Genomic DNA, 25,839 nt, shown 5'->3' with positions numbered 1-25,839 from the left:
GGGTCTCTTTATTCCCCAGGGCACCAGAGGGCCGGACGAGGAACAATGGTTGGAAGCTGACCAAGGAGAGATTCAACCTGGAAATAAGGAAGAACTTCCTGACGGTCAGAGCGATCAACCAATGGAACTGCCTGCCAGGGGAGGTGGTGAACTCCCCAGCTCTGGACACCTTCAAGAGGAGATTGGACTTCCATTTGGCTGGGGTGCTGTAGGGTTTCCTGCTCAGGCAGGGGGTTGGACTCGATGACCTAACGGTCCCTTTCAACTCTATTAATAAATAAAAAATAAAAATAAATAAATAAATAAACATAGGCTTGAGCAATGATTATAGAATATCCTGGTCTTGATTCTTTGCACTCGACATTAAATTGTCAACTAAACTTCAATACTCAATAAGAGTTAATAGAGTTCATGAAAGGTTGAATTTGGATCATTTATCTCATTCTAATGACTCAAAGCTGATGATGCATCTAATCTCCCGCTCGCACCCCCAAATTCTGCCTACCGTTCTCCTACAATTGATGCTATGGGCTCCCATCACTCAAATAAAACATCTTCACCGCTACAGTATTTTCAAATCCAAATTATTCCATAATGTTAAGTTATTTTGTGATAACCTCTTGTTAAGTTATCTTGTAATAACATAACTTCCTGCCTGCTAATAACCAAGTACATTTAGGAGCTTATAAACCTGTTTAACATACCAGAACCCTAAAACTAGTAAAGATATCAGGTATATATTGCATATTAGATAGATAAAAACTGGGTGTTCAAGATTTTTTTGCCTCTTCTTAAGAACCATTTTCTACTTAAGAACCAGAGCCCGGTAAAATTTCCCAGGAAATTTGAGAGTGGTAAGAAGGCCCGGCCAGTTTCCTGCCATTCCCCCTTTAATCCCGGCCATCTCAGGCTTTTCTGGGCTGCCAGAGCAGCCTTTCGGTGGCGCTTAAGGAGGCTTTGACAGTCTAGAGCAAACGAAGCATTTTCCTTTCTCTGGGTGCTTGGAGAGGGACGAAACCTCTGCCAGCGCCCAGAGAAAAGAAAAGCTCCCTTCGCTCTGGGCAGCAACTGTCCTCCTCCTCTTCTTCCTCCTCCTCCTTCCAACCAAATTCCAAGCTTTTAGTTCTTTCCTAATGGGTTTGCACGCATTATTTGCTTTTACATTGATTCCTATGGGAAAAATTGTTTCTACTTAAGAACCTGGTCATGGAACGAATTAAGTTCTTAAGTAGAGCTACCACTGTATGTTGAATTCAACATATTGTGATATCTTTCAGAAAGTATTTAATGCAGTCAAGGGCATTATTTTACTTTGGTTTTCTGCCTTCAAGTCGATGTTGACCCCTGGTCATTGCTGGGACATGTCGTAGCCATTTTCTTGACAAGATTTCTCAGAAGTTGTATGCCATTTCTTCTTTCCTAGGTAAAAACCATAACAACAACAAAAATGCAATCTGAACCATATCACAGGATTTTTTTTCAGTGTCCAGCAAAACTTGGGATTGAGTCCAAGATATATACTACAAATTCTTTCTTCAACAGTTTGTGTTGTCTCTAGTTTCTTATATTTGAATTAAATCCCAAGAGAAGAATGTCCTCCCAGGTGACATCTACTCAACTACTTGCCCAACAGCGCAGAGACTAAAACAAATTGCTTTCATTCCACTCTGCACATTCTTAACATTATTTCTGTCTCAAAATATCCAAGGAACAATGTTGTTTCATAACACACTGTTGAGGAAACAGAGACTGCCAAACTCAACTTGGTTCTAATCTGTTAGATAAAGGAAATTGGAGTGTGTTCATTACAGATGAGAATGTGTGCCAATTTCCTCGCCCAGTCCTTGAAAATATGTGCTTTTCACAGTCTGTGCTAATTGGGATGACATTTCCAATATTGAGAAATGTTTTTTCTTTACATACTCCCATTTTTTGCCAATCCAGCCCACCAGTAAAACCAGGTTTTCTCCTGCATCCCAAAGTGAGTCTTTCCTCTAGAATAACCATATCCAATTCCTTCAACTGGTCTTAAAACATATGAAGAACAGTTGGCAGGAATTAGGTATGGTCAGTCGAGAGAAAAAAAGGACGAGGAGGAACATGATAGCAGTAATGCCCCTCTGACCAATAAATGTAACGTATGGTGTGATTTGACTGTATGATTGCTATTACATTAGGGTTTTTAGTTGTATTTTAAATTATTAGATTTGTGCTACATGCTTATGCTTGTATCTATTCTGTGAGCCACCCCGAGTCTTCAGAAAGGGGGCAGCATACAAATATACTGTTACTACTACTACTACTACTACTACTACTACTACTACTACTACTAATAATAATAATAATAATAATAATAATAATAATAATAATGTCAGGGGTTTTCCAGAAAGAAGAGGGGATCAATCAGGTTCTGATCAGTTTTGGAGAACTGGTAGTGGAAATTTTGAGTAGTTTGAAGAACCACTAATTAAACCTTTGTCTGTCCCCGCTCCCATCTATTCTCTGCCTCCCAAGTCACAGTTGATTGGGAGGAAATGGGGATTTTGCAGTAACCTTCCTATGATTCCCTGGATGAAACCAACATTTGCTGGGACATAAAAATACTCCTTTTGCTTCTATTAAGAATCATATTAGTGAATGGCTAAATGCAGAGTCTGCTGCAGGTTGCCAAGACAACAGTTCTTTATAATGATTGACGTTATAATGATTGACTGTCTTAGAAATAGCTGGCTGAAAATTACCATAATGTATAGCTAGGTGAATAAATCTAGAATGTTATAGGAGAAATATCAGAAGGAACCCATGAAGGAAAATGCTCTGATGGACTTCATTTCATGTTAATTGCAGCCTTTCCCTTCCAGATGTCATGCTCCAAAATCCATTACAAGAATTGTTTCTTGAGATCAACAGAGGAATTCACGTTTATTGACAATATAAAAATAGGCACACATTAATATGGCATTTTGAGTATATGTTCATACCGGTTCCTTTTTGAGACCATACATTTATGTAGGAAAGTCATAAAACCACTTATACAAATAGGAAAAGTAGCTGATATATAAATAATAGTAAATAATGGTCCCTTTTGTAGAGTGGTTTATGAGGATTTTCATGCAAGGAACCAAAACTCCAAATGGGGTTATTGGACTGCAATTTCCATAATATTCAACTTTTGGCAATGCTACCTTGACATGGTGAAATGCAGAATCTAAATATAGTGATCCCTCATTTTTCGCTGGGGATGCGTTCCAAGACCACCCGTGAAAAACGAATTTTTGTGAAGTAGAGGAAAGATATTTTTTATGTATTTAACAAGTATTTGGACTTTTAAAACCCACCCTTTGCATTAAACAGTCATTCTATAATGTTTCTCAGCTGGAACTACATGTGATATCCTACCAGTTTCTTTAATAGAGTACAGTAGTACTGTAGAAGAATTTTATGAATTTTTAGTGGATTTAAAATTTTTAATGGATTTAATGGATTTAAGCCCCCTTTGAAAACCCGTGAAATAGCAAATCCGTGAAAGATGAACTGTGAAGTAGCGAGGGATTACTGTATACCTAATGAGTATCGGGAAAGTTGCTGTTAGTCCCCATGACCCTTCAATGTTATATCCATTAAGGCTTATCTCATTATTTATAGAGTACAACAGTCTTGTGTTAATTGTATAGATTTACAAAACTAATTTACTGGGTGAAAATAGCCCCTTGGAACATACCAATCTGCATGATGAAAAGCACAACTTTTAACTTTGCACCTACAGGCAGGATAGGAAGCAATGGATGAAAACATATTAAAGATAGGTCCAATCTAGAAATAAAGATAGATTTCCTGGCAGCCAGAGCAATTAATCCATAGAATAACTTACCTCCCGAAGTGGTGAATGCTTCATCACTGAAGGTTTTGGAGAGCCATTTCTCTAGAATGGTATAGGGCAGTGATGGCGAACCCTTTTTTTGGGTTTGCATGCCAAAAGGGGTATAGGGGGGGGGGGGGGTGTACTAGCATGCGTACATGTGCTCACACCCATTCCCTCCCCCCATGCATGCACACACACAAACACTGCACTGCCCCCTGCTTATGTGCACAGGCCTTTCTGAAGCCTGGTAGATGAAAAAACTGTCCAAATGGGCATACAAATCCAATTAAATCTTAAACTGGAAGTTGTACTGGTTTTACACTCCGGAGGGTTCAATGGCACAACGGCAAACCAGAACTGAGTTTTTCTAAACTTCTGGTTTGTCAGTTGGGGCATTTGCCTCTGGGGCCCCAGGGAAGCTTCCCTGAAGCATCCAGAGGATGAAACAGCCTTTCCCAAGCCCAAAAATCAGCTGGCCAATGCTCGTGTGCACGATGGAGCTGAAACATGGCAAAGTCTCATGTGCCCTCCAATGTGGCTCCGTGTGTCACGGAGGTTTGCCATCATGGGTATAGGGTCTGCTGAGACTTTGTAGTAGGTTTACAAAGTCCCATCAAATTGTATTATTCTGCTATTTTGTTAGTTAGCTCTCATAATAATTTTTTTGGCATCCATCATTCTAGATTATGATTAACACAAATCCCTGCTATTATTTAAGCAGGCAATTAGTTATTGTTGTCGGTGACTATCCATATATTAATCACTGTAAGTCAATTAACATGGACTGAATCTCTCAACACGATTAATCAAAGTGTTTTAATCATAAATAGGATTTAGGACAAGCAAACCATTGATAACACAGAAAGCCTATTTTTTGTTGGAAAAAACCCCAACGGACCTTTTTCTTGAAACTGAATCCATGTGTTTTGCAGTCCCTCCAATATTTGCATGCACTGAAGTAACACTTGTATTCTATGTCTTTAGCTTCTCCTGATATGAAAATGGCCCATTTTAATGCAGTGGAAGGGAGAAAATATTGTATAGCTGAGGGGGAGGAGGGGGAGGGGAGGAAGAAGAGGTGAAGGAGAAAGAGGAGGAGAATAGGTGGGGGTATTGGCAGTGGAGGAAGAAGAGGAGGAGGTGGTGGAAGAGAAGGAGGCAAAGATTATTCTAAATCAACAACAAGGTTGTTTCAGTGCTTCTAATTAGCTCTGCAACCATTCAAGCAAATTATTCCATATGCACAACATATGCACAAAAATCTTTGTGAAATAATACAATATCTAGACTTGAGAAGTACAGGTAGTCCTCAACCTGTGATCGCAATTGAGCCCAAAATTTCGATTGCTAAGTGAGACGGTTGTTTTGTGAGTTTTGCTCCATTTTATCACCTTTCTTGCCACCAAGTCTTAAATGAACCTCTGCAATGTTTTAGTAACACAGTTGTTAACATGGGGGGGGAAGGCACATTTATGTGCAAAATAAACCAATAAGGATTAATTTTTTCAGTTCAATTTTCATTCCATTGTGTGCAGAAATGTTCAAACTTGTTTCCAGGTGAAAAAAGCTTTCAAAAAGACCAAATATAAGTACCTAAAATGATCAATTTGCAGTCCGGGTCAAATAGACCCGGGAACATAAGATTAGGGAGTTTTTTCGAACAGAACAGCAGGGTTAAGCGATTCTGACACCCTCGTTGATTTTGCTGATCAGGTCACAAAATTTGATCATATGACCGTGGGACACCATCATCAATACATGCCAGTTGCAAGCATCACATGATTTTGATCCCATGACCACGGGGATGCTGCAAAGGTCATGAGTATTCAAAACGATCATAAGCCACTTTTTACAGTATCTTTGTAACTTTGAGCAATCTTATAGATTTTTGTGCCGCAGTAGGTGAGGAAGAGGGCTCTTTTCCGATTTTCTGGAAGGTGCTTGGTAATTGTTCGCCTCCAGGAACATTCTAAACCAGCTCATATACTAGTGCTATTCTTCCATCTGTGGATCAAACAAGGCTGGTGCAGGGTAGGTCTGGGTAGCCATGCTTAGTTTGGCCAGAACAGGGTTGTCCCTTGCTATCAAGATGGCCGTGGATGCCACAAGATGGGTGGTCAGTTCCTTTGTCCTTCTTTGTCCTCCTCAGGATCCCACCTTTAATGCCAGTGTTAGATAGAGGCACAGCAGGAAGAGGCAGGATGCAGGAAAAATTTCAGCAACTTTGTTTCTAGCCACAAGTAGTGGAACTGGCCGACAGGCTGCCGGGCTCTCTATTTCAAGAGTTTATTATTTATTATTTGGACTTATATGCTGCCCAACTCCCAGAGGACTCCACGAGTTCCAGCTGAATAGCCAGCCACTGACAGCAGTTTATTTTTCCCACTACTAGATTAACCAATCAGTGGCGGGTATGCAAATCTGTGCTACGTACGTCCATATATAACACATAGGATCCCCTTTTGAGACAAGCCAAGTAAATTGTCAGTCCAGAAACCATCATGCAGAGTTAGAGGCTTTGGCCTGCCAGAGTAGCACAGTATTAGGGGAATTGGGAGGGGCACTTGAATGAGAGGGAAGTTACTAGTCACAACAAATTCCTCTCTTAGAGTCCAAGGTTATCTTTTGTTCTGCACCAACTGAACAAAAGAGGAAGTCGGTGGAATCCCTGTACTCAGACTGGTCCTTATGATGAACTTGTGGGGATGCGGGATGAACCTTAACCTGGGTGGGGTACTGGAAGGAAGTTAGTATCGGAATTGCAGTAGCGCGACCAACATGGTTCTGATAATAAATTGAACCTTATGTGAGAGAATTGGACTGGAATCTGATTTATTTCTCAGATGCTATTTGGGGCATTGACATCAATGAGGAAACCACATTCACTTAACAACAGTGTTACTAATTTAACAACCGCAATGATTCGCTTAACAAATGTGATAAGTAAAATGGTAAAATGAGGCAAAACTCATTTAACAAATGTTTTACTCAGCATCATAAATTTTGGGTTTAATTGTGATCATAGGTTGAGGACAACCTGCAATGGTTTTGTAAATAGTGGGATTCTCCAAAAATGCTAATTGATAATGCACTTTTTTCAGAAACCAACCCTTATATAATTATGAAGTGTGAGAAGAGGAAGATTCAGTCTCCCTCTCAGAAAGGCACTGGGACTGCTGTTTTCAACACCCAGGCTGTTTTCTATAAAAGGAATGTTGACAGCCCCATTATTGTCCAGGTAAGAGAATCCATGCAATCTGTTTTTGCACCAATTTGGGGCTGAATCATATATATTTATTTCATTTATTTCTTACATTTGTTTGCCATCCATCTTACCATGAAGATGAATATTCATTTTATACCAATATGGCCGTGTGGACAAGAATTTGGATCAGGACTGGGCAGGAGGGCATATATAGGGAGGAACCCAGATTTAAATCCAGCCCTTGTCCTGGAAACAAGTGATTTAGACTCGGTCACTTTTTCTCAACCCAATTTGACCAACAAGCCAAATTGCAGGAATTGGGTATCTCTAGTTTAATAAAAAACTAAAGGTGACATGATAGAAGTGTTCCAACATTTGGGGGGCTGCCAGAAAGGAAGAGGGGGTCAACTTATTCTCCAGAACATCTGAAGGCAAGACAAAAAGAAATGAATAGAAACTGAAGAAAGAGACAATCAACCTAGAACTAGGGACAAATTTCCTGATAGTTAAAATAATTATCCAGCAAAAAGACTTGTCTTCAGAGCAGTAGCAGGTTCCTACTGGTATGTTCGATGCCATTGCACCGGTAGTGAAAATCATGTGTGCATGCATGTCTGAGTGGGATTTTGCTTCTGTGCATGCGCAGGAAACAAAATCGTGTGAGGGGACACAGGGGCAGCTTAGAACATGTTAGCGATAGCCAACATTTTTTAACAGAGCCAACCTATTGCCCCCACAATCCGGCTCCTCATTTGACCCACCTCGGAAGGATGGAAGGCTGAGTCAACCTTGAACCGGTGATGGGATTTGAACTGCTGACCTACAGATTTACACTCTACCTGCTGCAACACCCTGGGATTTTTTGCTTCTGCACATGCATGGAAGCAAAAAAAAATCACCAAAATCTCATGCGTGCGCCTATCCCCTCACGAGATTTTGCTTCCTATGCAGGAACAGAAGCAAAATCTAACTCGGATGTGCTCGCACGCATGCCAGAGAAATGGAGCTGCACATGCATCACACCGGGAGTGGCGACGCCCGCCTGCTTCAGAGGTTGTGGGTGCTCCAACACTGGAGGCTTTTTAGAAGAGACTGGATGGTCCTTTGCTGAAATGGTGTAGGGCAGTGATGGCGAACCTTTTTTTCCTCAGATGCCAAAACCGTGTGCGTATGCGCTATCACACATGTGTGAGTGCCCACACCAATTATTCAATGCCTGGGGAGGGTGAAAATGGCCTCCCCTGCTTCGCCAGAGGCCCTCTGGAGGCCAGAAACGGCTTGTTTCCCAACTTCTGGTGGGCCTGGTAGGCCCATTTTTCACCCTACCTAGGCTCAGAGGCTTTCCCGGAGCCTGTGGGGAGCAAAAATGTCCTCTCCCATATACCGAGAGACCCTCCAGAAGCCAAAAATGCCCTTCCAGAGCCTCCGTGTAAGCCGAGAAACAGCTGGCTGGCATGCACATGTATGCTAAAGTTGAGCTATGGCAACGGCTTGCGTGCTAGTAGATATGGCTCTGGGTGCCCCCTGTGACACGCGTGCCATAGGTTTGCGATCACTGGTGTAGAGTCTCCTGCTTCAGCAGGGGGCTGGACTAGAGGACCGCCAAAGTCCCTTCCAATTCTGTTATTCTTCCTAGAATCACTTGCCATTATTTAAAGTTTAAACACTGCTGAATTGTTACAAAGCGAAAGGCAACTGCAGTTGTATTTTTATACAGGGAAATCTGCCAGGAGCTCTCTGGCAGCAGTCTCAGTGCTGACAAGAGGAAGAGAGAGTGGAAGGCTGCCAGGTTTCTCCACAGAGGGTTTTTTCTTCTATGAGTACTGACACCCTGGATGCCCTTTAAGTTGGAATAGTCACACTGCAAGAAGTTGTGGGATGGTCAGAATTTTTTTTTTAATTCTGAAAAAATGCAGCAGAAGGTTTCTAAATTCTTTGCCTATGTCAGTGATGGCAAACCTTTTTTTTGGCTGGCATGCCTAAAGGGTGCGCATGTGATAGCACATGTCCATATCTCACCATCACTCCGCAGACTGCATTGGCTGCCGATTGCTTTCCAGACACAATTCAAAGTGTTGGTTATGACCTATAAAGCCCTATATGGCATCGGGCCAGAATACCTCCGGGACCGCCTTCTGCTGCACGAATCCCAGCGGCTGATTAGGTCCCACAGAATTGGCCTTCTCCAGGTCCCCTCGACTAAACAATGTCATCTGGCAGGACCTAGGGGAAGGGCCTTCTCTGTGGGGGGCCTGGCCCTCTGGAATCATCTCCCACCCTCCTTGCCTTCCGAAAAAGTTTAAAGACTCATCTTTGTCGCCAGGCCTGGAGCCTTTAGATCTTTCCCCCTGACCAACGAGTGGGGTTTTTCTTTTTAGTATGTTTTATGGAGTGAATGATAATGAATGTTTAAAATTATTTTAGGATTTTTAATTCTGAAAAAATGCAGCAGAAGGCTTCTAAATTCTTTGCCTATGTCAATGATAGCAAACCTTTTTTTGGCTTTCATGACAAAAGGTTACGCAAGCGCTAGCATATGTGTGCCTCCCCACACCCATGCCTTGTACATGCGCACAACCCCTGTGCTACCACCCCATGCATGTGCACAATCCCCTGCTCTCTGCCCCTTCCTCAAATGCACACAGGCCTCACTGAAGTCTCCAGATTCCTGAAGTGAAAACAGCCAAACAGGCCAACCGGAAGTTCGGAAATGAATTTCCGGTTGGATCGTATTTCACCATCCCCAGGCTTCAGGGAAGTCTCGTGATGCCTTAGGAGAATGAAAACAGCCAAAAAGAAGATTGAAAACCAGCTGGCTAGCACGCACATGTGCACTGGAGCTGACATAGGGCAACAGGTGTCACAGGTTCGCCATCACTGGAGAGGGGTGGCATACAAATTGAAATAATAATAATAATAATATAATAATAATAATAATAATAATAATAATAATAATAATAATATAAAAATAATAATTAAAAAAAAGGCAGAAATTCTCAATGTCAGAGAATTTGCACAATCAGGAAGTGTTATTACAACCCGGAGCCTGAAAAACGTGGATATCAAAGATGGATGTACCAATTATGGAAACAAGAATATGCAGACTCAAAAATAACGGAACTTCGACTGGCCGATCAGCGACAACTCATAATCAGGAACCAAATGTTCAGTGAAGTCGAATTAGAAGAAATACAGAAAATTTGCAAAATGGAAACACCAAAATCTGATCTGGCACCAGTAGACGCTCCAATAAGATCTGAAGTCATTGCACAACTGGAACCTGATGAAAACTTGGAAAGACAGCAAAAAGGTGCAGACACTATGACTCAAAGGCAGCAAGAACTTAAAGACCAAATACTTGCTCATGCAGGGTCCAATGCAAAGCAAAGAGACTGTCAGCCTTAAAAAACATAAGCAAGAAACGACTTGCCCCACTGATGGAAGATATTAACTCTGCACTTGCAACTGTCAATGTAACTTCAATTGAAGAATTGAATCAGCTTGCCTCCATACAGCTGTGATAGTAATTGAAGAACTAGGGTTATTGCAACAGAAACCAATCGGAAAATCAACTGGAAAACCAAAATGGAAAATTTGACTAGAACTGAAAATCAAAAGCTTGAGATTAGATGCAAGTAACTTGAAGAACATTAAGGAGCAGAAACTGAACAATCAGAAGATCAAAGACTATTTGACAAAAAAGTACTGGCTTAGTACAAGAAAGATCGAGGAAGCTCTGGAAATTGTAAAGCACCAGATAACAGCGACAGCCAGGAAAATTGAGCGATATGAAACTAGGATTACCCAGTACAGGCAGAATCAAACATTTCAATCCAACCAGAGGCAATTCTATCAGAACCTGCATCAGCAAACAGATAAGAAAATTGAAAAGCCAGAGGTGAAAATAACCAAGTTCTGGAAAGATCTCTGGGAGGCCGAAAAGGACTATAACAAACTGCTGGGTGGATAAAGGAGTTTGAGAAAAAATTCTCAAAGAGCAATATGCAGCAGCTGGAAATAACACCTGAAATGATTGCAAAAAGAGTGAAGAAAGTAAAGAACTGGACGTCCCCTGGCACTGATCAGGTGCATGGTTTTTGGCTGAAATACCTGACCAGCCTGCATGCAAAAATGGCCGAATTGTTCAACAAAATACTGCAGACAGGAAATATTAGTGAATGGCATACAACTGGCAGAACATATTTAATACAGAAAGACACAGTGAAAGGAGCCATACCAGGAAACTACAGGCCAATAACATGTTTGCCGACCATGCTCAAACTGCTGACAGGTATCATAGCTGACAGAATTCAGGACTACCTAGAAGAAAATGACATTATGCCAGTGGAGCAAAAGGGCAATAAAAGACAAAATAGAGGTACGAAAGACCAGCTCCTAATTGATAAAATGATTTTGGAGAACTGTAAGAACAGGAAAACAAACCTATACATGACCTGGATTGACTACAAGAAAGCCTTTGATTCATTGCCACACAGCTGGATCATAAAATGCCTGGAAGTCATTGGAATCAATGAAAACATCAGGAATTCATAGAAAAGGCGATGAAATATTGGAAGACTGAGCTTTTTGTTGGGAATAAAAGCTATGGACTGATCAACTTTCCAGGGGGACTCTTTGTCCCCATTGCTATTCATCATTGCTATAATCCCGCTGTCACTCATCCTACAGAAAACAAACCTAGGCTACCAAACTGCTAGGAATTCACCAAAAATGTCACACCTGCTCTATATGGATGACCTGAAGTTGTACAGAAAATCAGAAACTGAGATACAGTCACTAACCAACACTGTGAATCTTCAGCAATGACATCAGCATGGAGTTTGACCTGGAAAAATGTGCCACAGTGGCACTGAAAAAGGGGGAAATCACTGAAAGTAAGGGCATTGAAATGCCAAATGGTGAAACCATCAAGTGCCACCAGCCAGAAGCCTACAGATACTTGGGTATCTTGCAACTGGATAATATCAAGCATGGCCATGTGAAAACTGTGATCAGCAAAGAGTACATCCAGAGGACCAGAAAATTTTTGAAGAGCAAACTGAATGGTGGCAACACTATCAAGGCTATAAATACGTGGGCCATACCTATCATTAGATACACAGCTGGCATAGTGAACTGGACTCAAGCAGAGCTGGACAACTTGGACAGGAAAACCAGAAAATTAATGACGATCCATCATGCACTACACCCCCGCAGTGACGTTGACAGGCTGTATTTACCAAGGAAAATAGGCGGCAGAGGACTTTTGCAAGTGAAGCAGACAGTGGAAGAAGAGAAGCATGCATTAGCTGACTATGTGAAAGAGAGCAAAGAGTCAGCGTTGATGGAGGTCAACAATAGGAAGCTTCTCAAGGTGAAGCAAACTAAGGACCAGTATAGAAAAACTGTAACTCAATGTCGTATGGACAGTTGGCGGAACAAAGCATTGCATGTCCAGTTCTTGGAGAAGATTGAAGGCAAAGTGGATAAAGAAAAAACCTGGTTACAAGTGGAACACTCAAAAAGGAGACAGAAGGACTAATACTGGCGGCACAAGAACAGGCCATTAGAACAAATGCTGTCAAAGCCATAACTGAAAAATCAACAGATGATTCAAAGTGCAGACTCTGTAAAGAAATAGATGTAACAATCGATCACATACTCAGCTGCTGCAAAAAGATTGCACACACTGACTACAAGCATAGACATGATGCTGTGGCACAGATGATCCACTGGAACTTGTGCCGGAACTACCATTTACCAGTGGCAAAGAACTGGTGGGATCATAAACCCGAAAAAGTGGTTGAAAATGAGCAAGCAAAACTACTGTAGGACTTCCGACTTCAGACTGATCAAATTCTGAAGCATGACACACCAGACATTGTGATCATGGAGAAAAAGAAAGTATGGGTCGTCGACATCGCAATCCCAGGAGACAGCAGAATTGAGGAGAAGCAGCTAGAGAAATTAGTGAAATACGAAGATCTAAAAATCGAGCTGCAACGACTCTGGCATAAGCCAGTGAAAGTGGTCCCAGTGGTCATTGGCACGCTGGGCACAGTGCCAAAGGATCTCAGCGGACATTTTAAAACCATCGGAATTGACAAAATCTCCATCTGTCAATTGCAAAAGGCCGCTTTACTGGGATCGGCAAACATAATTCGCCGCTACGTCATGCAGTCCTAGGTGCTTGGGAAGCGCCTGACTGGTGATGAGATACGAAATCCAGCATAGTGATCTCATCTGCTGTGTTGTATTGACATAATAATAATAATAATAATAATAATAATAATAATAATAATAATAATAATAATAATATCGGACCAGATTACTTGTGGGACCACCTTCGGCTGTCCAGTGAACTAGAAAATGTCACTTGGCAGGGCCTAGGGGAAGAACCTTCTCTGTGTGTGGGTGGGGGGCCCTTTGGAATCAGCTCCCCTCAGAGATTTGTACTGTCCCCACCCTCCTTGCCTTCCATAAGGATTCGAAAACCCATCTATGCCACCAGGCCTCGGGTCATTAGACCCTAACTTCTGGCCAACCAGTGCAAAGCTTCTGGCCACAAGTGCTGTTGAAAGTGAATGAATTAGTTTAATGCTCCAGTGTTTTTAGAATAATTAACTATATTAATTGGATTTTAGATTTGATATTGTATACTATTTTTATTATGTTGTGAGCCGCTCTGAGTCTTCGGAGAGGGGCAGCATACAAATCCAGTTAATGAAATAAATATATGTTGCATTCCCACCAGAAAATCTCTCCAAATTGCTGAGATCCAGAAAGAATACAGGTAGTCCTCAACTTAGAAGAGTTCATTTAGTGATAGTCCAAAGTTACGATGCTGGAAAAAAAGTGACTTTGGGTCACACTTATGACTGTTGCAGCATCCCCATGGTCACATGATCAAAATGATCAAGAGCCGGGGTGGCGCAGCAGGTAGAGTGCTGTACTGCAGGCTACTGAAGTTGAGTGTAGATCTGTAGGCCACCAGTTCAAATCTCATAACAGGCTCAAGGTTGACTCAGCCTTCCATCCTTCCGAGTTGGGTAAAATGAGGACCCGAATTGTGGGGGCTCTGTTAAAACGTGCTCTTGCTAACATGTTGTAAGCCGCCCTGAGTCTAAGAAGAGCGGCATAAAAATCAAATAAATAAATAAATAAATAAATAAATAAAATGCAGGTGCAATAAGCATAGCATTTAGACTTACAGGGGGTGAACAAAAAAATGGAAACACTTGACTTTTTGGCATTATAATGTTTGAACATGTTCAAATCAATCAAAACTTGACATATTTTAATGTTTGTTTCTTTTTAATTCTGTTATTTGATATGTTTTTTTAAACTACCTTATTTTTTTACAGAAATTTAAGGAAATTGGTTATAATCTTCTAGAAATGGCAGACCTCTCATACTTTCAAAGAGGCCAAATTGTTGGTGCTCGAATGGCAGGCGCTGGTGTAACAGAAAGTGCCTGAATGTTTGGTGTTTCAAGAGGTCATGTCTCAAAAGTAACGACTGCTTTTGAAAGAGAAGGTAAAATGTCCTCAGCCAAGCATAGATCTGGTCAAAAGTCGAAGTTGTCTAAGAGAGACCAGTGGCATACCTCCCAGGGACCAATAAATAGTAATGGTGAGAGTGGGCACCCTTGTCTCGTACCTTTCTTTATTGTAATTTTGGGCTTTGTTTCTCTTGGAGCAAAGTTTGAAGAAGTCACTGATCTCTTCTGGATGAGGACTTTTGAGTTGGACAACACTCTTTTAACTAAGGAAAGACCTTGTTTAAAGGCAATGGTAGATTTATTTTTTGTCTTTTCTTCACTTTAGGTCTGGCACAATGCTTTGTTCGACCGCTTCCTGGGAGAAGTCCGGCTGTCTGGGTCACCCAGTAACCCTCGAGATCTTCAGAGATACCAACTCCATGGCAGAGATCAACAAGAAGCAGAAGTAACAGGTCAAATCACTATCAAGATACTTTCCAGCGATGACCTGGTAGAGCTCTGAGTTGCAGAGCCCGATAGGCCTCAAGACGGAGCTCTGCTTTGCAAACATGTGTATGTTGCTGTTAGGATCCCTTCTTTGGTCTGTAACCTGGGTTGCAAATAGACAGTACAAACGTTTATAAAAAGAGCCAGGTGAGACTGGACTGTCACAATGGGATGTGACCTCCTCTTTCTTCTTCCTTCTTTTCAGATGTCATTTACTTTCCAAACTATAATCAGTGCCAAATGATGATTCACTCATAATTATTAGGTGAACCATTGTTATAATTTTTCAGGCTTTGGGTTAGAAAAATAGAATGATTATCGCAGAATTAACCCAGGTTAAGTTCCAAATTCAACTCCCGAATAGCTTCACATCAGTTTTCTCAGTGGAAGTGGGATCATTGTTTGGGTCAGTTGAGTTATTTTTGGGATGAAATATCAGCTTTGTCCCAAGTCTTGCCAGAACTAGGAAGAGCCCATTCTTTTCCCCCCTGTATTTTCAGACTTGATGCAGCCACTGAATAAGAGTTGCTATACTTTACCTGTGTGATGACACACACATCCCATGATGGGAGGCTTAATGTTGCAAAATGACGAAATGGGCGCTTTGAGTAGCTTGTCTTCACACAGCTCTATCTTGTACTTGAGCCAAATAATAATAATAGTCACACATAAAAGGAAAACTGTTCTCCAACAGTTGCCATTTTTTTCTTTTTTAAGGTTCTTAACTTACGACACCAGTTGGAAGCATCAAATTCATTGTCAAATGATGCACTCATTAAATGAAGCACCACACCCAATCTCACGACCTTTTCCGCCACAATTGCTAAGCAAAACATGACGTGATTGCAACTTGCAACCTTTCCCAGCTGGCTTCCTCATTGACTTTGCTTGTCAGAAGCCAGCTGGGAAGGTTGCAAATGGTTATCACACGATCCCGGGATGCTACAGCCGCCCTAAAAGCACAACAGTTGCCAAGTTGCCTAAATCATGATCACTTGATTGTACACGGCACTGCGATGGTCATATGCAAGGACCGGTCATAAATCTTTTTTTGTCAGAACTGTTGTGACTTTGAATGGCCATTAAACAAATCATCATTAGCCAAAGATTACCTTTATAAGTAGGACAATGGTTCATTGGATTCCCTATAGTGGGAATAGCCCTCAAAGCAGAGAATCACCCCAAACATTCCTGCTGATGGGATGAGAGGGAAAGAGAGATCAGGGCTGCTTGGGGCTGGGTCCCAAAGAAGCCTCATTTCCTCACAATCCATTGGGTTCTTCAACATCTGGGGTATATTTTCAGGGAGCTCCTAAAAAGAAAACCCCCAAAAGAAAGGACTTGTCAGACCTGCCATATTTTAAGCCTTTAAATATGTGGGTTATCCAGAAAGTAAGGTTACAAGATATTTTTTAAAAATACAAAAAATGAATATATTGTAATAAAAGTTACATGGATTGTAGCATGGGGATTACATTATTTTTCTACATAATCACCTTTCAGTTCAATACATTTTGTCATCCGTGGAATGAGTTTTTTGTTGCCTGTGTCATGGAAGGCTCTCTTCGCCTTTTTCAGCCAGTTAGCCACTTTGATTTTCACCTTGTCGTCATAAAAGTGTTTTCCACCAAGGTGTTCCTTCAATTTAGTGAACAGAACCCATTTTGTCACATTACATCTTCTCCATAAACTGAAATGATTTTTCGATGAATTGCAGCAGCGTTCCTGCCCTTAGCATTCAGATAGCGTATTACAGTGCACACTTCACCCTTGGAGGGAAATGGAGTGAGGATGCTCATCTCTAACCTTCACCACAACTCCAGTCGATGATCTACTGACCACTGGCACTGCTCGTTCTCTTCCGATGGCTTCCCACTACACGATAGTCATACCAACTTCCCCCATGAATATTCTCCGTGAGAGCTACATGCCTTGTAATTTTACTTTCTGGATAACCCTCACAGAAATGATCCTTGGCTCCATTTGTTGAGAAAAGTATAGGTCAAAGTTATTTCTGTAATGCAAATTCAGAATTGAGAACCGCATACCAAAATCCCTAAATTCAAGTCTCCTCACCCCCATCTGTCTCTCATTGTCCACCCCTGCGTAACCAATCAGGTTCAGGTACGTTATATTCATAACCGTCAATGAAATCATGGTTTAGTAGGCAGCTCCCTCTTTCTTCCAGATGGGGCAGCATCTTGAGGAGATACAGCACTTACTTCCATTTCCCCAAAGCATTCCACCCTCTTCATTCTCCCTCCCCACAATTCATGGCAGTCTGTTACCACATAGTAATGAAGCACAAGGAAGCATAAAGTGGAAACTGGCAGAACCCCAGCACATCTAGTGAGAGAATTCCCTTGCTCCATTCAGAGTCTGCACTAAATGAAAAGTGCATTCTTATTGCCACAACATTATGGTGGATTCAAGCCAACGCACAGAAATAATACCTGTACTTTGCACTTTTCACTCCTGCCAGAGCAAGTCTCTATATAGAATGTATGCAGTATATTTAAACCCACATATTTTAAGAAACATATTAAATATCTAGAATAATATATTCTGCTGTTAGTATCCTCTAGGTGAGTTATAACAACAGGCATTTATGTTGCACCTTTTACAAGCACAAAGCACATACATTATTCAAGGATTCTTTATGTAGATCATATAACGAATGTACAGTACTTCTCTTTGTATTATTTATGCCCATACTGCAAATGGAAAAAAGGGAAGACTGAGGTTTCTTGCTTTGGAAGTACTGTTTGCTTTAATACAGATGCACAGTAAAATCTTGAAACTAAATGCAGCGCTGATCCCTTCCTGTGTAGTTGATGGTGGCATTTTGGCTTAGATTTTAGTTGGCAGGGCTTCTGTTCAAAGGATGCTGTGATAGGATTGTTATTTGCCTCCTTCAGAGCCCTCCTTGCATGTCTTCACTGGGAGTATTTAAGAGTATTAAATACTCCTCCAGATATGTCTCTGTTTTGATTAATCTACCAACATACTTGGAGTGTTTTGAAATACAGTGTCAAACTTCCCTTGAGTTGATTCTCCTGGGGTCTTGTTACACAGTAATGACTTTTAATTTTTTGACACAAAAAGTCTCTAACTAAAACAAAAGTGTCAAGTACAGGAAATCAAGAGCCCAGGTGGTTCAAATGAATATGGGTTTTGTTTTGTTCCAGTGCTGAGCCGCCCCCCCCCCCCAAAATAAAATAAAATGCACACCAGTGTTGTGGTTGGCTCTGGGCCAGCTCCTGCCCCAAGGAATATGGGGGTGGATGTGGGTGAATCCTCCCAGTGTCAAAGGCCTGTTTTACTGCCAACTGCGAAGTATCGTCGGAAGCAGGGAGTGACTGTGAAATGGGACCCTCAGAGGGGGTCATGGCAGACAGCCGATTAGGAAGCAATTCATCCTCCTCCTTATCCTCACTGGACTCTGATGAAGAAGCAGTCATAGACGCACACATGCGAAGGGCCATGAATAGGAGAGAGCAGCTACGTAGGTATTACAAGAGATAAGAGAGTTCACCTGTGGTTGGGTGTGGTTCAACTAATTAGGGCTGCTGTTAAATGGGCAGTGTGCCAGCCTCTCAGTGTGGAAGATTATCTGTTTGTGATAGTGGATTGTGGCTTGACTCTCCAGATTCTCCAAGGACTCTGTGCGTTGATATCAGGATTCTGAACATAAATCATTGTTAAACGTGTGAGTTGGACAATGTCTGAAGGAGAGTAGCTGTGACGACTTCACAGCTACTTGTTAATTGCCTTGAGTTTGTTTTTTCTGTTTTTTCACTGCATTCTAGTCTGTTTGCTTTGAAAGTGAGCCCTTTGACTACAAAAAAGGGGTTTTTGCTTCTATTTTTCTGTGGATAAAGAAAGTATTATTGACTTTTCACGTGTGTGTGTGTCTGTTTTTGCTACCTTTGCATTTAATTAGAGGCTCGTGCCGAGAGCCGGCAGAACAACCACCAGATTAGTGTACTACTAATAAAAGTCTTAGCAGTTTTGAGTCTCTTAAAAGCAAGTGAAATTTAATAAAATCTTCACCACAGTGCTAATAATGTCTTAGCAACTGGCCAGAGTTCCAAGAATAGATAAACACAACAGTAATTACTATATTGTAACAGAGTTCCTTATCATAGACTTACAGAGGTTGGCTGGAAGCCTGGAGCTAATTAATGCAGATAGGAATGTGGCTCTTTTAAAATCACAAGCTGGAGACAAAAGATGCAGCAAGAGTCTGGAACGAAATGGTGTTATCCTCTGCACTGAAGTGTCGTGTGACTCCTCCTTAAATAACCTGAGGGTGTGGTCCAGTAGCCAGCAGTGTTATTCATGAGTAAGCCTCCTCCTGAGTAACCAGGAGGAGGCTTGCCTCCTATAGGCCCTGTGAGTCCTAGCATCTAGAAGATTAATTTATTATTATTATTATTATTATTATTATTATTATTATTATTATTATTATTATTTATTAGATTTGTATGCCACCCCTCTCCGAAGACTCACTTCAATTTTGGTCACCCCACTACAAAAAGGACATTGAAACTCTAGGGAAAGTACAAAAAAGAGCAACCAGAATGATAAAGGGACTGGATACCAAGACATACAAAGAGAGGTTGCTGGAATAGTCTAGCAAATAGGAAGAGCAGAGAGGACATGATAGCAGTATGCAGTATACAGTATACAGATACACAGTGGTTGCCACAGAGGGGATGGGGTCACATTATTTTCCAGGGCACCAGAGGGCCAGACCAACAGCAATGGATGGAAACTGACCAAGGAGAGATTCAACCTGGAAATAATGAAGAACTTTCTGACAGTGACAATGATCAATCAGTGGAATGGCCTCCTAGTGGAGGTTGTGAATGCCCCATCACTCGACACATTCAAAGGAAGTTGGATTGCCATCTGGCTGGGGTGGTATAGGGTTTCCTACACCAGGGGGTTGGACTTGATGACCTGCAAGGTCCGTTTCAATTCTAATAATAAATTAAATTAAATGAATGAAAATGAATGAACGAACAGATGAATGAATGAATGAATGAATGAATGAGAGACTCCTCCTCTTCTCCTGAGTCACTCATCTCAGGAGGTGCAGAAATCCCTGGTTGCTCTTCAGCCTCTGACACCATGTCCTCTTTGCTCTCAGTCTTGGGTACCAGGAACACAGGATGACTGTACTTTGCCACCACTGACTCTGGCTCTTCTGGACCCATTGTTAGTTGTGTAGGACCACAACAGGCTTATTATAAGCTAACACTCTCTACAAGAATCTGAAATATTAATGGTCAAAGCAAATTGATCCATGGAATTCAAGGTGTTTTATGGGTACAAAGGGACTCAAAACTGATGAGGTACTTGACCCCTCCCTTGAGCTCTGTTGTGGTTGGCTCATGGCCAGCTCCTCTGGTGACAGATTTTGAACCGCATGAGCCAGGTCCATCAGAGCATTGGAGACCTATGTGGCTCTCGGAGGGTTCTGACAGGGGGAAGGAGAGATGGAAGCTGAAGGTGTTGGAGACCTAGAGGTGAAGGCTCCTGCAGTGCCTGTGGATGAAGAGGGAGTGATTAATAACACATTCCCAATGTCCCGGTGCGCAGGATTATGGGATGACAGGAGCAGCTGCACAGACGCATAAGAAGATCCTAATCACAGCTAGGCGTAATTAGGGAATTCGGCAGCAGGTTTTGTGGGAGTGTGTTTTGCAGGAGTTATTGTTCCTGGTTTAACAGAGAAAAAAAAACAGATCTGAAGTTTTGTCTCTAAACCAACATCTTGTGTCATCGGAAAAACCCAGCTTTTAGACAATTGTGTTTTGAAAGAGTGTAGCTCTTGAAACAAAGAGTGAGTACCTTTGCTACAGCCCAGTTGGAGGCATTATTTACAAATCTTGGGGGGGGGGTGTTAAGGCATTTGTTATCAGCTTGGCAGATAACCCCAACCTTTTGGTCCTAAACAAACATTCTTCCACAGTCATTGTGGCTCTTAGCCAATTTGTAAAGCAATATATTTTGTGTTTCGGAAACCTCCAGTCTGTATGTGTGATTTTGTCTTTCCTGGCTGCTCATCTGGCCCATCAATCAGAACAAGTTCATCCCGGTTATCTCTTACAAAAAGTCAATTAAAACAGGCAAATGGTATCAACCTTGCACTATTTAGCATGGCACAACATTCATACAAGGGACTCATTAGAGCAGTGCTTCTTAAATAGTGGAGCGGGCCCCCTGGGTGTGTGTGGAGTGATGCCAGGGGGGATCATATGATCCTGGGGAATGTGCTTTTTTTTTACCACAGTTTTCTTTGCACTGAACAATAGCACACACCACAGAGCAGGAGATATGAAGTGCATAAAAAATATTTAACGGATTAAAAGAAAGGAGGAGAGAGATGGAGATAATTGGACAAATGAAAGTCTCCCGAAATATGACAAAGTCTATGTAGTGGTTGGCTTCACTGTGACTACAGTGGGAGACGAGGAAAGACCTATATGTTTGCTGTGTCTAAAGATGTTGATGGACAGCATGAAGCCAAATAAACTAAGGCGTCACTTAAACACATTACACCTAAATCACGCTGATAAACAACTTGCGTTTTTTCAGCGAAAACGTGCCAAATATTGCAAATAATCGTCCCGGTGGGGGAGGGGTTGCAAAATGTTTACTTCTTATTGGGGGTGTCACTGCCTCCCAAGGACATTTCCATCTGTCCGTCAATTACCCTGGGTGGGGGAATTATTAACCCCCCCCCTTCAGAGAGGATCTGCAACTTGGGCATCCTCTTTAATCTACAGCTGACCTTAGAACACCATCTTTCAGCTTGGCGAGGGGGATGCTTGCCCAGGTTCACCTGGTGCATCAGTTGCGGCCCTGTTTGGACAGGGAGTCTTTACTCATGGTCACTCATGCCCCCATCACCTTGAGGTTTGACAACTGCTCTCTACCTTTGAAGACTGTTCGGAAACTTCAAATTGTCCAAAATGCAGCTGTGCGAGCGGTATTGGGCCTCCCAAGGCATGCCCATATTTCAACACCACTCTGTGGACTGCACTGGCTGCCGTTTGGTTTCCCGACACAATTGAAAGTGTTGGTTATAACCTATAAAGCCCTACATGGCATAGGACCAGATTATCCCCGAGACCGTCTTTTGCCCCAGAAATCTCAGCATCCGGTGAGATCCCACAGAGTTAGTCTTCTCAGGGTCCCGTCAACCAGACAATGTCAGTTGGCAGGGCCTAGGAGAAGAGCCTTCTCTGTGGGGGCCTCAGCCCTCTGGAACCAGCTCCTCCCATAGATTTTTACTGCCCCCACCCTCCTTGCTTTCCGAAAAAGTTTGATAACTCATCTTTGCTGCCAGGCCTGGGGCCACTAGATCTCTCCCCCTCTCCGACCAACGAATATGTTTAGAATGATCTATTGAGTGAATGATTAATGTTTTTAAGTTTTTTAGGATATTTTAAAGTCTTTAACTTAACGAGTCTACAGAGAGGGACAGCATACAAATCCAATAAATAAATAAACAAACAAACAGAGGGTAGAATGAAGTGTTAGTACCACGTTATAAGGTCTTGGTAAGACCACAATTGGAATATTGCATCCAGTTTTGGTCACCACATTATAATAAAGATGTTGAGACTTTGGAAAAGAAGCAGAAAACAGCTACAAAAATTATTAGAGAGTTGAAGGCTTAGGAAGAACAGTTGCAAGAATTGGGTAACCAACCAACCTAGAACTAAGGAGAAATTTCCTGACAGTGAAAAGAACTGGTGGAAAGGTTTGCCTTCACAAGCTTTGAGTGCGCCATCAGGAGACTTATGAAGAGAGTGGACAGCCATTTGTCTGAAATAGTATAGAGGAAGGCATTAGAAGACCACCTAGGTCCCTTCCAATTCTGTTATTCTGCCATTCTTGTTTTGTTGTGGCCATATTAATGGTTTCTCTGCCAGAGCTGAACTCTACTTGTGTTGCAGCCTTTGGCACTGATGTGGAGCAATCCCTGTGAGAATGATACAATCACATTACCATAATTTGCAATCCCCCCCTCCCCCCGTTTCTGGCATTTACTTCTGGTTTCTTGCTGAAAACACCCATTGTAAAAATGGATTTACTTAATGACTATAGTATACATGTAAGAGCTGCCACAAATAAATATATACGGTATCTGTATCTATATCATCTTTCTCTCCTCTTTATATCTATCTATCTACCTACCTACATTGTGGGGGGGAGTTATTCTTTAATTTGGATTGAATTTTAGAGCAAATCCACCACATCAGCATGCTGAACTTTCTTTTCCATGATCCCAATGTAAATATTTGTCTATGGAGATTCTCAGTCCTCCAGGTCATGCTTGTCCCAAAGGTGCTTTTTCAAGAGGCACCTGGACTTTCTTGGTTTTTTTTTTTCTTTGAAGATGTTTCGCTTCTCATTTTGGGTGAAAAGAAAGTGAATTCAAGGAAAAACAAAGAAAGTCCAGTTGCCTCTTGAAAAAGCACCTTTGGGATAAATATAATCTTATAGATGGCCACACAGGGGCAGCCTTACTCTACTACAATTTCTCATCTCCCCAGTTAAAGCCATTTTTTATCCCTCACAGCGGAAGCAACAGAACCTGACAAAAATACATTCAAGGCTTGATACATGTTTATCAAATCATATGATTTTAATCAGTGGACTTGCTGCTCCCAATTTCCCCTTTCAACAAAGAAGGCTCTATTCCTTTATATTTCAAGGATCCAGTTTTTCTTTGTGCTCATCTTCAAAGACAGAATATTTCCGAGCCCTTTTGCATAACAGCGTCTGTAGTGCAGGAGGAGGCGATTTTCTGTGATTTTTATCTGAGCTTTCTATCTTCTCTCTTACTTGCCACACCTCCTGGAATGATTGTTTTCTTCCAACCATGCAAAATTATCCTTTTTTTTTTTTTGCTACGCTCCATGATCAGTAACTCCTTTTCTTTATATGCACTGCTCAAAAAAAAATAAAGGGAACACTGAAACAACACAATATAACTCCAAGTAAATCAAGTTTGATTATGAAATCAAACTGTCCACCTAGGAAGCAACACTGATTGACAGTCAATTTCACCTGCTGTTGTGCACATTCAACTTTGTACAGAACAAAGTATTCAATGAGAATATTTCATTCATTTAGATCTAGGATATGTTCTTTGAGTGTCCCCTTCATTTTTTTGAGCAGTATAGTTCAACATCATATCAACATCTTTAAGAAACATTAATATCATAACACAGTTGGAAGAGAGTTTAGAGGACTTCTAGCCCAACCCACTGCTCAAGCAGGAGACCCTATACCTGTGAGGTGAACATATGGCACGGGTGCCACAGATGGCATGCGGAGCCATATGGGAGGATATGCAAGACTCTCCACAGCTCCAGCATGCGCACACACAATGGCCAGCTGACTTTTGGTCTTGGAAATGCCATTTTGTCCTGAAGCTTCCCTGAAGCCCCAGAGGCAAAAAGATTGCCCAACGGACCCACCCGAAGTTCGGGAAAACGCAGTTCCGGTTTGCCCGTTTGGCCATTTTTTCCCCACCTACCAGCAGTGGTGAGGTCATATCGGTGTGGTCCAGAGTGCTGCACCAGTAGGAACCCATTGATGCAATTTTAAGCGATTTTTTCTGGCACCTCCTGAGAAGGAGCTTCTCAACTGTTCTTTGGATGAAGACATTAAGATGGGGGCAGGCTGGGAGCCTTCTTCCGACATGGAGATGCCGGGAAAAAAATGACTAAAAATTGCATCAGTGGGTTCCCACCACTGCCTACCAGGCTTCAAAAAGGCCTGTGCGCATGTGCAGGGTGCAGCATGGGAGGGGTGCGCATATGTGGGGGGAGGGAAGGGGCGTGGACATATGTGCACATGCTAGCACCCCTCACACACATCCTTTTGGCATGCGAACCAAAGAAGGTTCCCCATCACTGCCCTATACCATTCTGGACAAATAGCTGTCTAATCTCTTATTAAAACCCTCTGGAGACGGAGCATCCACAACTGCTGAATGCAAGCTGTTCCATTGGTTAATTGTTCTCACTGTCAAGAAATTTCTCCATATTTCAAGGTTGATCTCTTCTTGATTAGTTTCCATCCATTGTTTCTTATCCTGCTTTCAGGTGCTTTGGAAAATAGGTTGACCCTCAAATATTGAAAATGTTACCCCTAGTCCTTCTCTTCATCAGGTTAGACATATTCAATTCCTACAACCGTTCATGAAACGTACATTTTATTCTCCAGTTCTCTAATCATCTTTGTTGCATTTCTCTGCAATTTTTCAAGAGTCTCAATATCTTTTTATATGGTAGTGACCAAAGGTGGATGTATAGACTTAAACCTCTTTCCAAAATCATCTTAACTGTCATGTGAATTATAGAGTGAAATGTCGTTTGCATCTATAGATTTATTTATTATTTAGATTTGTATGCCGCCCCTCTCCGCAGACTCGATGGAGATGTGTTACCTCTCTATAACTGAAGATCATCCCTGCACACTGAACAGTAAATGAAGAGATCCCCAAAATGAATCCCAGACTCTGTTACTCTCCCAAGAAACTGAAAAAAACCTAAAAGGAGACGATTCTATCTAATGAATTACTACTTCTCCTGTTTTCCATATTAATTTCTTTGCATTCAGAGCACTAAAGCGGCAATAGCAATACCATTTAGACTTATATACCATTTCATAGTGCTTTTACAGCCCTCTCTAAGCAGTTTACAGAATTAGCCTCTTGCCCCCAACAATCTCATTTTACACACCTTGGAAGGATGG

At 41.7% G+C, this 25,839-nt stretch overlaps 1 protein-coding gene across 5 annotated transcripts in view; it reads left to right on the top strand.

Annotated features, from left to right (window-relative positions):
• Nucleotides 1-18,953, top strand: part of CAPN6 (calpain 6) — a 95,164-nt gene extending 76,211 nt beyond the window's left edge. For all 5 annotated transcript variants that reach the window (XM_070759580.1, XM_070759579.1, XM_070759575.1 and 2 more), the window contains 2 exons: nucleotides 6,964-7,100; nucleotides 14,894-18,953. In XM_070759580.1, the coding sequence (XP_070615681.1) occupies nucleotides 6,964-7,100; nucleotides 14,894-15,070 (314 nt within the window). In that variant the 3' untranslated portion in view covers nucleotides 15,071-18,953. The remainder of the gene's footprint in view (nucleotides 1-6,963; nucleotides 7,101-14,893) is intronic.
• Nucleotides 18,954-25,839: the final 6,886 nt, after the last annotated feature.

Source organism: Erythrolamprus reginae, chromosome 8 (assembly GCF_031021105.1).
Source record: "Erythrolamprus reginae isolate rEryReg1 chromosome 8, rEryReg1.hap1, whole genome shotgun sequence".
Classification (NCBI taxonomy): domain Eukaryota; kingdom Metazoa; phylum Chordata; class Lepidosauria; order Squamata; family Dipsadidae; genus Erythrolamprus; species Erythrolamprus reginae.
This window is presented reverse-complemented; position numbering and strand designations above follow the sequence as displayed.